General features: G+C 56.4%; 1 protein-coding gene across 1 annotated transcript; it reads left to right on the top strand.

Annotated features, from left to right (window-relative positions):
* Window positions 1-7,577: 7,577 nt before the first annotated feature.
* Window positions 7,578-10,558, top strand: LOC120759353 (sulfate transporter-like). The gene is made up of 2 exons (XM_040078534.1): window positions 7,578-8,255; window positions 8,987-10,558. The coding sequence occupies exons 1-2, from the start codon at window positions 7,578-7,580 to the stop codon at window positions 10,556-10,558; spliced, it is 2,250 nt and encodes a 749-aa protein (XP_039934468.1).
* The last annotated feature ends 459 nt before the right edge of the window (window positions 10,559-11,017 follow it).

Genomic DNA, 11,017 nt, shown 5'->3' with positions numbered 1-11,017 from the left:
GGGAACTCTGTCCTGACTCCAGCTAAAGGGTGAAACTCTTCGGGCAAAAATCTGTTTCAGGGCATTATCTTCTGTTTTGTGGGTTGGGTTTTTTTTTCCACCTGCTTTGGAAAAGTGATTAAATGCTTGAGGTAATTGACATTTTTAATTATTTTTTTTTTTCTCGTGGACGTTTCCAAGCTGATGAAGCCGTGATGCAGATATTCCTCGCCGTGCTGGGGCTCTGTGTTTGGGCTGAGGTTGTTCTGCCCAGTGTGGGGTGCTGCTGCGGGACTCCGGGATCGATGTCACCCCAGTGTCGGTGCAATTCTCCACTCCACAGGGGTTTGCAATTCCCTGCTGGCACAGACAGGAGGAATCCTGTCCCCAGTGCAGGCTTTGCACTGGGAACAACCTCGTTAACTCCCAAGAATTAATTACATCGAGTGATCGTCTTTATAAGCCTTCAGAGGATCAGCTGCTCGTGTGAAAACCAACCTGATCTTTATAATTTCAGTTGAATTCTGTTTGAAGTGGAATTAAATTTGAGCCTTGCTTTTTCTTCTGAGATCACTGCAGTGCTAAAAGCAAGGCCTCTGGTTAGGTGAAATGGCAAATATTTAATATATATATATATATATTTAATTCATAGCATAATTAGTACCTGTCTATTTTATTTTCTAGAGATTCTGTAAGCTAAGGCAGTGTGGTATTCTTTGATGTGCAAATTCATCAAATATTTCAGCATTGGATGGAGAACCAAATTCCCGTTGAGGTAAAATTGCTGCTTCAATATTTGAATCCCAGCTCTGACAGCACTTAGCCCAGCTCCCGAAGGATCTGAAGACACCACACGTAGATAGGAAACGTTTCGTTGAACTTGGGTCCAATTTTTTATATCTGATTTTTTTTTTTTTTTAACTTAAAGAAGTGAATTTTATGTATACTTGAAACGCAATTGAGACATGGTTAAGGAGAGGTAAAACCTCATTTTTTTAATGACAAGCACATGATGCTTTGAGTCTTTAGTTTTGTGTTCCTGAGCATCTCTGGTACGTTCTGGGTTATGATTTTTTTTAATAACCAAAATTTCAGAATATTTTTCGATACTTGTGAAGAATCTTCTGCAGAACCAACAAAATGGCAAAACCGTGCCTGGAGTTTGAATCATTTTAACCCCACGGGACCTCAGGACTGGGCTAGATCCCATTGGCCAGCGGATCTGTTTCCAGGATGATTTATGCGTTATTGCAGTACAATGTGTGGGAATTGTGGAGCGTGTAGGAAAGGTCGCTTTGGTTTTTTTCGCTGTGACTTGTGTGTGCAGTGGAATCTGGGTGGTGGGGCTGGGGCAGCTGTGTCACTCCCTGCTGGCAGGGGCTGTCCCCGTGCCCGGTGTGGGGACGGAGCCGCTGCCACCAGCCCCTCCCTCACTGCTGCGCTCACCAGCAAGCGTTTGTGGGGAAAATCTGATTTTCTCAGAGGTTTTCTCGCCTCCTGCCATCAGTTCTGTGTCCACCCTCTGCCTGGTGGTGGCTCTCCTTGCCCTGTCCTGGCTGAGCTGCATCCCTTGTCATTTTTAACTGTTGGTGTGCCTCTTTTTTTGCCACTGGAGATCTGTGAGCACGGGAATCTTCTGTCAAATCCGGTGAAAATCGTGGGGGTTTCTTCAGCACAATTAAAAGGTGAGATTTATGGGTGTTTTTTTTTTCGTTGTCACATAAATTAGTGGATGGTGAGGATGGCTGGGTGAGGCTGGAGGGGCCCTCGGAGGGTCGCCGGTGCCACCACAGCGCACAGGGCACAGCAGTGTGTGCAGACACCTCTGGAACATCCCCAGGGAGGGGACTCCATCGCCTCTCCGGGCTCTGCTCAGGGCCCCCAGGACCCTCAGCTGGCTCAGGGACGGCTCCGTGTCCCCCTGCAGCCCCAGCTCCCTCTCCAGGACGCTGTGCCAGCCCGTCCCGCAGGCTGTGCTGCTCCGTGGGGCTGCTCCTGCCCGGCTGCAGCGCCCTGCCTCGGCCCTGGCTGAGTTTCGGGCGGTGCTTTGCCCATCCCTCCGCCCTGCCCAGCCCCTTTGGGAGGGCGGCAGAGCCCCCAGGGGTGCTGGCTGCTCCTCAGCCGGTCCTTGATGGGTGAGTGACACGAACCCGGGCCAGCACCGAGCGCTGGGGGACACCAGTGACACAAAACCCCGTGCCCCTGGCACCGGGCAGGTCTCAATCCTCCCTCTGCCAGCCTGGGAGGAGGAGAGCCAGCCGAGGTGGACGAAGCTCTCTGCCCACCTCAGAGGATGCTGCAGCTGTGAATTTTGGCCAGAAGGGCCGGGTGTGTCCCAGTGCCGGCTCCCAGCCCCTGTTTGCTCCAGCTGCTCCCGGCATTAATGACCGTAATCAGCGCTGTGGGGACAGTGGTGAGCCCTGTGCCACCCTCCTGCGGGCCAGCACCGGGTTCCTGAGGTGTGGGAACGGCCGGGCGTGGTGCTGCCTGTGCTTTACAGCAGCTGGTATTTCACACTTGTTTTGGTGATCCTGGAGATAAATCAAGCTGGGCCAGGGCCGGTTTGGGTTGGGTTTTGGGAAAGGTTCTTCCCCCAGAGGGTGCTGGCACTGCCCAGGCTCCCCAGGGAATGGGCACGGCCCCAGAGCTCCAGGAGAGCTTGGACAGCGCTCCAGGGATGCCCAGGGTGGGATTTTGGGGCTGTGCAGGGCCAGGAGCTGGGCTGGATGATCCTGTGGGTCCTTTCCCTTTATCCTGTGGTTCCATCCCAGGCTCAGGTCATGGCCGGTGAGAGCCAGAAAAACCTGGGAGCAGCTGTGAGGGCAGTTCTGGGCAGTTCCCGTGACATTGCATCTGCAAGTGTGTCCTTGAGCCATGGAAAAAACTGGCCCAGCGTGGCTCAGCTTTTACCTGAGGATGCCTTTTACCTCAGGGGACCTCGCTGCGCCGGCTGCAGCTCTTGTGCTGGTGCCAGCAGAGCAGGAGGAGCGCTCGGGTTCTGGGGAATGCCCCCAGGAGCTTCCTCCTGCAGAGCAGAGAACAGCCCCTGCCTCCAGCAGAATGAGCCTGGTTCACGGCTGAGAGAAGCACGGTGAGCACGTTTACCTGGGCTGCTTTAGGCCCTGCCTTACCTGGGATTAACTAATCCCTGCCGTCCACGCTCCTGGCCTTGGTGGGACCTTCCCAGCTCCATCTCCTGGGTGTGGGGGCTGCTTGGGAAAGGTGTCCCAGGGCTCCGGCCCCTCCAGAGCCCTCCCACACAAACCTCTGGGCACTGGCACAGCTTTTCCAACGTTTCCTCATGAAGAGGCTTCATCAGCCCTTTTCCCAAACCCGCTGACTCCCACCACGCCCTGTGACAGCATCCCAGTGTTTGAGTGCTGGGAAAAAAGCTTCTCCTTCTGTTTAAAATCTGATGGAAGATCCAATCCTGTCACATGGCAGGAGATTAGATCAGGTGTTGGGAGAAAATCCTTCGCTGAGTTGGAAAATCATCTCACTCCAAACTCCTTCCACTCTCCCAGGTTGCTCCAAGCCCTGTCCAGCCTGGCTTGGGACAATTCCAGGGACGGGGCAGCTTCTCTGGGCACCCTGTGCCAGGTCCTCACCCCCCAGTGATGCCAAACCGCCCAGGCTGGGTTCCAGTTCAGTATGGAATAGAAATGTGTCTCCACCTTTCCGCTCCACCCTATCCCCCAGAACTTTTTTCTCCCCTTTCTTGCGTCCGAATTCCCAGTTGCTTTTGTACACTCGAACAATAAATACCTGTTTCAATGTATTCCATACTTTACTTTCAAATACTCCATGCCTTCTGCAGTTCCCAAGCTCCTTGTCCCTGCTGGTTCTGGAAATTCTGGGCAGGGAGGAGAGGCCGCTCCACGTCGTCCATCCCAGCAGAGGGGATGTAAAACACCCTTGGGTGGCTCTGTGGGCACCTCTGGAATTCCTTTTTCTGGATGAGGCGAGGCAGGGGCAGAGAAGACAAAAGTTTCACGTTGGCTGTGGGAAATGCATCACGAGAAAAGGAAACTTCAGGCGACCTTGAGGCGCCCGAGGCTGCGCTGCCTTCCCCTGCAGGGTCAGCACAGCTGGAACGGTTTGTTTCCAAAAGCATCTTCAAGGCTGGCCCTTTATTGCCACTGTAAACTCGCTCCATCCCGGCCAAGGCTGGGCTGCACGGATGGTTTTGGACAATGCAGGTGGAGACAGGACCCTGCCTGCCCTGACACGGCCCCCTCTGGTTTTCCAGGGCATGAAATCCAAAGTTTTTATTCCTGGCACGGTGTGGGAGCGATTTGACACCCATCCATCCATCCATCCCACAGCCAGTGCAGTGCAAAAAGCTCCAGGGGGGGACGGCAGGGAAGGCTGGGAGGCAGAAACCTCGGAGAAGGGGAAGAGCAGGGCTCTGGCAGGGCTTAACAAATAAAAGAGCTCCAGAAAGCATAAATGAAGATGGGATTTGGAAGGAAAAGCAGCAGCAGGCTGGAGGCTGAAGGTGACCTAAATCCTGCCACACGTGGGGAAAAGTGCTTCGCCCCGTTTTTGTGGTGGACAGGGCAGAGATCCAGGGCTGGATCTTCCTGAATAAGATCAGACCCAAAGATGGATTGTGCTCAGCCCTGTTTCATCGCAGGGAGCAGTCAGCCTCAGAAGTCCGGCCTGGCCAGCTCTTCAGAGGCTGACTCATCGCTTCTTCAGTGGATTTCAAGATGAAGGCTTCACAGGGAAAATGGAAATTCGGGTCATTTGCTAGGGAGGAAGATGGAAAAAGAAAGTGAGTAGAGACCACATCGTCCAGGCCAAGGCACAGAAGGAGCTGTCACTGGGAACAATTACAAAGTGTGTGGAGGGATCGTCTTTTCGGGACAGGAGGAATGATGAGGCCAAGGAAAGACAGAGTCTGTTACTGAGAGCAGGGGAGGGAGAGGGGAGCTCTCAAAAATGCACCTGAAAATACATGAGGAGGAACGGCAGAGAAAGAAAGGATTGATATAAATAGACAAAAACACTGAGCAGCTGCCTCCCTACCACGCGCTCTCATTTTCTGCCGCTGCCAGAGAACACGGATGTTTGTTATTTATTTACTCCTAATTACCGAGATCCAGACTCGCCCTGATGAGATAAATGCAGCTCAGGATGTTGGTTTTCCCCTTCTCTTTTCCCTCGGGGTGTCTCCCCAGCCTCTACACCCAAACCTTGTGGAAATTCCGCCTCTCCATCCGTCGATTTGGGGACGGTCGCGACACACAGAGTGACACGGTATCAAGTTCTCAGAAGGCTTCTCTTTATTATGGCCTCATGCTGCCTTTTACACAGTTTTCACAAACTTTGAGGGCAACTTCTAATTGGTTAATAGCTTTCCTGCTAATTGTTCTCTTGGTTAGTAAATGACATTTTACTTGTCCATCAAATCTACCTGCTCTTACGTATTTATGGATCCTTGGGGGACAAATCCTTCGTTATCACAGGTGCCCTTGTTTCTCGCCCTCAGAACAGATTGTTGTGTTGAAGGAACTTCTCATTCTCAACGCAGCTCCACAAGGGAACTTACAGGTGGTTACCTGCACTTAGAGGAAATGCCAGGCCAGCTTCTCACCCTGTCCCTGCACCCAGCCCCACTCCAGCTCTCCGAACTCTCTGGGCTCTCAGCCCCCTCTCCGAGGTGCATTTATCCAGCTGCACATCCAGCAAAACCAGGGCTAGGCGGGTGGGAGGGAGTTGGAGAGGAGGGAGGCAGAACCAGGGCGCTGTGTGCCGGCGGGTCTCTGGAGGTCCTTGGCGCAGCTCGCCGGGGCACAGCAGCTCCAGCTGGTATTTACGAGGCTGCTCTCTCCCTTCAGGGTGATGGACAGTCCTTTTTCCCCTGGCTGCCAGTGCAATTGCTCACCTTGGCCTAGCAAATAACACAGCCCTGCTCTTTTCTGCGCCGCTAAACCCCTTCTCTGAAGGGCTCTGCAGAACGCGAATGGTGCAGGTTTGACACACCCGAAGTTCTGCCGTCTCCCCGAAATAATCTGTGTCTCTGCAGCTTTGCTCTCTGCGGAGGAAAAACTACCAGGAAAGGAAAGGCATTCTGGAACGAGCTTTGCTTCTTGTTTTTTGGCCCAAAAGCTTGTCCAGAATAGATAGAACCTGGGCAGAGAAGCCCAGCAGGACCCGAGCTCGCTCAGTTCAGAGAGGGGCAGAGCAGGGAGGTTTCTTTCCATCATTCCCTTTGTTTAGCAAACACTTCTCCAGATCCAAGCAATCCTCTTATCTGGCAGGAGCACTCCTCTAAGCCCCTTCAATCATTCTTCGTGTCCAGAACGAGTTGTCAGCCAAAATACTCTCTCAGAACGGTGTTTGTTTTCCAAACACAGCTCTGCTTGGTGGCTGCACCGCTTGCAGCAGCTGGACAGAGATAAAAGAGCCACGGCTTGGCCCAGGAGCTCAGATCCCAAGGGAAGTGGCACGTGGGCCGGGTTTCCCTCTGCCCGAGGGGTGCTGCCAGGTGGAGGCAGGTCTGTCCCCAGGGGAGAAGCTCCGGGTGCTGAGGAAACACCCAATTTACAGCCAGAGGTAAGATTTGGTGATGTGTGCGGGGCAGGGGAATGGGATTTCTCCATTTCTCCTCATCCCAGTTCAGTCCCAAACCACCGCCGCTCTGGGTCTCCCCTCAGGAATGTTTTTCTCTCTGTCTGTTGCCCAGTTGTCACAAAAAGCTTTTTTTTTTTTTTTTTTTTTTTAGCTGCATTTTGACTGAAAAAAAACCCGGAGTGGCTCTGGAAGGTGCCTCTGTGACTTTAACAGCCTGGAAAAAGCAGGATGGTTTCATTCTGCAGATGGGAGCCCCGGGTTGAATCAAGCCCCTAATGCAATTTAAAATTATGTGATGCTGAAGGAAAAATTAATTTGCAAATTATCTCCCTTACCCACATCCTGATTCCTAAAGTATCCCCTGGAATATCTTAACATTTCCAAAATAAGTTTTTGCCTAAGTAGCAGTGTCTTGATGGAAGTCAGAGTTCTTAAAGGAAAAGGAGTCGTTTGCTAGGGAAGAACTTTCCTTTCTTGAAGGAAAGTTCTTTGTTTCGGTGAAATTTGGTGAAATTCAGTGAAATTCAGTGAAATTCAATGAAATACGGTGACATTTCAGTGAAATTTCAGTGAAATTCAGTGAAATTCAGTGAAATACAGTGAAATTTCAGTGAAATTCAGTGAAATTCAGTAAAATACAGTGAAATTTCAGTGAAATTTCAGTGAAATTTCAGTGAAATTCAGTGAAGTTCCTGTTTCAAAACATGAGGTGTGGGGAAGGAGCATGGGGGGCTCTGTGGCTCTGCCCCTGATTTGGGGGTTGGGGTGAACTGGGTCCCTAAGTGCCAACAAACGAGTCGACCTTGGGAAAACGCTTTTGTTCAATTTGTCTGAGGTTATTTCCCTTTATTTATTTATCTCTCCATCCATGCCACCAGCCCTGCAGCTGAGCAAAGCCCCTCGTGCTCGCGCCCGCTGTGCCGGAGGGGCTGAACTGACCGAAGATCTCCTTGCAGGGAGGGATGGATGTCGGCGCTCCAGGCGCTCCAGGCGCTCCAGGAGCTCCAGATGCGGGTGGGATGCAGCTCCCAGCAGCTCTCCCCAAGGATCCTCTCGGGCCATCCCCTCCTCACGCCCGCCTGCGCTCCCCTGGGGCCGTGGAGGACGCGTCCAGCCGGGAGCCAGCGCCCAGCAAAGACGCCCTGGGCTCCCTCGGGCCGCTGGAGACTTTCGTCAGCTTGGAGGAGCGCGAGCCCGCGGGCCCCGGCGGCAGGGAGCTGATCCTGGAGAAAGCCAGGGCGGCCTGCAGGTGCAGCCCGCGGCGCCTGAGCGCGGCCCTGCGCCGGCTGCTCCCGGCGCTGGAGTGGCTGCCCCAGTACAGCCCCAGGACGCAGCTGCTGGGGGACGTGGTCTCGGGGCTCCTGGTGGGCGTCGTGGCCATCCCCCAGTCCATCTCCTACTCCCTCCTGGCCAACCAGGACCCCATCTACGGCATCTACACCAACTTCTTCTGCAACATCATCTACGCGGCGGCGGCCACGTCGCGCCACGCCAGCGTGGGCTCCTTCGGGGTGCTGTGCCTCATGGTGGGGCAGTCGGTGACGCGGCACCTGCAGCTGGCGGGGTACGGGGACGGCAGCGCTGCCCTCGGGGACAACTCCAGCTCCCCCAGGAACGGCACCACGGGGGCCTGTGACAGGAGCTGCTACGCCATCACCGTGGCCCTGTCCTTGAGCTTTCTGGTCGGGCTTTACCAGGTACAAACCTTCTCCCTTGCCCTGTTTCCTCCTAGGAGTTTCTCTGAGGTCGAGATCTCTAAGTGTCGGTGCAGACCTCAGAGTCCCGAGGAACGTTTCTGGACCCTGCCTGGACCTTGAATGTTTGTGAGTGCGGTGATGTCGGGAGTGCAAGCACAGCTGGATGGGGTTGTTCTCCTCCTTGGGACAGGCAGGTCCCTGGATGTGTCTGAGACATCCTCGGGATCAGACAGAGCAGGAGAAGAGAAGGATCTGTGAGCCACCCTCCCTCCCTCCCTCCGCCTCAGTCCTGCGGCTGGGCAGCTTAGAGCAGCTTTGGGGCTGGCCAGGGCCACCCTCAAGCACCCTGCCGTGCTCCCTGCCGTGTCCCCACGGCCTCCACCGAGCTGTCCCTGAGCAATTCCAGGCTTTTCCGCTGGGACAAGCGAAACTCAGAGCATCTCAGCTGAGTGATCACACCCAGAGCTGCTCTGATGGGGCTGCAGGGACCTCGCAGGCTTTTTTGCGTGGCATCCCCAGCCACAGGGAAGAGTTAAAGGTTTAACACTGCTAGAGTGTTTATCTCTGGTTTTCCACGCCCCAGATGGACTCCTGAAGACAAATTCCCCACACGGCAGCACATCCACAGCGTAGCCAGAGCTCCTGAAGTGGCAGCAGAGTGACATGGATTGCCAGCCACCCCCTCCAGCCCTTCTCACCCCTGCTGACGCTGTGGCCGGTTTGCTTTTCAGATCCTGCTGGGGCTTTTGCAGATGGGCTTCGTGGCCGTCTACCTGTCAGAGCCTCTGCTGGGTGGCTTCGTGACTGGCTCCAGCCTCACCATCATCACCTCCCAGATGAAATACCTGCTGGGCCTGAAAATCCCTCGTCACGAGGGGGTGGGCTCCTTCGTCCTCACCTGGGTGGACCTTTTCAGGCACATCCACGACACCAACGTCTGCGACCTGCTGACCAGCCTGGTGGCTTTGGCCGTCATAGTGCCCGTCAAGGAGCTCAACGAGCGCTACAAGGACAGGATGAAGGCGCCGTTCCCCATCGAGCTGCTGGTGGTCATCGTGGCCACCGTCACCTCCCACTACTTGGGCTTCCAGCAGCGCTACGGCGCCGCCGTGTGCGGGCGCATCCCCACCGGCTTCAGGAAACCCACGGTCCCGGACGTCAGCCTGTTTCCCAGCCTGGCCCTGGACGCTCTGCCCATCGCCGTCATCGGCTTCGCCATGACCGTGTCCCTGGCGGAGATCTTCGCCAAGAAGCACGGCTACGCCGTCAGCGCCAACCAGGAGATGATCGCCATCGGCCTGTGCAACCTCGTCCCTTCCTCCTTCTACTGCTTTGCCAGCTCTGCCGCCCTGACCAAGACTCTGCTGAAGGAGTCCACGGGGAGCCAGACCCAGGTGTCTGGGCTGGTCACCTCCCTGGTGCTGCTGCTGGTGCTGCTGTGGATCTCCCCGCTCTTCTACTCGCTCCAGACCTCCATCCTGGGGGTGGTCACCATCGTCAACCTGCGGGGCGGCCTCAGGAGGTTCCGCGACGCGCCCGGGATGTGGCAGCTCAGCAAGCTGGACGCGGCGGTGTGGTGGGCAACCATGCTGTGCTCCACGCTGCTCACCGCGGAGATCGGGCTCCTGGTGGGCGTTTGCTTCGCCCTGCTCTGCGTCATCTTCCGCACGCAGAGACCCCGGGCCGCGCTCCTGGGCAAGGTCAGCGGCAGGGAGATCTACGAGGACCAGGCCGCCTACAAACAGCTCGGCAGCATCGCCAACGTCAAAATCTTCCGCTTTGAGTGCTCCCTCTACTACGCCAACAAGGATTATTTCAAGGCCGCGCTGTTCCAGAAAACCGGCGTGGATCCCGCGCTGCTGGCCGCCGGGACGAGCGCGGAGCCCGGCGGCAGCGGGGGCTGTTGGGGAGCCGGGTGTGGCTGCCTGGAAGAGGCCAGGGGAAGGGCGGAGGAGCCCGCAGCAGGCGCCTGTCCCCCCTGCACGGACATGCACACCCTGATCCTGGACTGCGGCGCCATGCAGTTCATAGACACCGCGGGTCTCTCCGTGCTCCGGGAGACGCGCCGCGACTACGAGGAGGTGGGCGTCCAGGTGCTCCTGGCCAACTGCAACCCCTCCATCCGCCAGCGGCTCCGGGAGGGAGGCTGGGCCGGCCGGGCGGGCAGCGCCGGGGGGCACCTGGCTTTCCACAGCATCCACGACGCCGTGCGCTTCGCTGAGCGCCGGCACCGGGGGGAAAGCCGGGAAGAGCGGGCTGCTCTGCCGCAGCCCCAAGACGTGAACTCGCGGGTGTCTTCGTAGCCCTGGGTGCCAGGAGAGGTTTCCAGCGGGGATGGGCTCGGGAGCGGGGCCGGTGTTTGTGCATCGGAGCTGGCAGGAGCGGCCGGGATGGGGCAGAGGGGTGCGGAGGGGGCTTGGAGGGGAGTGAGCAGGAGAGAATGCTCGGGATGGGGCAGAAGATGGGGAGGGGGCTTGAGGAGGGGATTTGTGGAGGGCTGAGCTCGGGAGGATGCTCGGGGTGGGGCAGAAGGTGGGGAGGGGGTTTGGGGCAGGGGTTTGTGGAGGGCTGAGCTCGGGAGGATGCTCGGGGTGGGGCAGAAGGTGGGGAGGGGGTTTGGGGCAGGGGTTTGTGGAGGGCTGAGCTCGGGAGGATGCTCGGGGTGGGGCAGAAGGTGGGGAGGGGGTTTGGGGCAGGGGTTTGTGGAGGGCTGAGCTCGGGAGGATGCTCGGGGTGGGGCAGAAGGTGGGGAGGGGGTTTGG

Source organism: Hirundo rustica, chromosome 14 (assembly GCF_015227805.2).
Source record: "Hirundo rustica isolate bHirRus1 chromosome 14, bHirRus1.pri.v3, whole genome shotgun sequence".
NCBI lineage: Eukaryota > Metazoa > Chordata > Aves > Passeriformes > Hirundinidae > Hirundo > Hirundo rustica.
The sequence above is the reverse complement of the archived record's forward strand: the minus strand, read 5'-3'. Positions and strand labels throughout refer to the sequence as shown.

Excerpts from the sequence above, each read along its gene's own strand:
- LOC120759353 (XM_040078534.1), top strand. The coding sequence starts at position 7,578 with ATGCAGCTCCCAGCAGCTCTCCCCAAGGATCCTCTCGGGCCATCCCCT. Across the intron at positions 8,256-8,986 it reads TTCTGGTCGGGCTTTACCAG|ATCCTGCTGGGGCTTTTGCA; the intron begins GTACAAACCTTC and ends TTTGCTTTTCAG.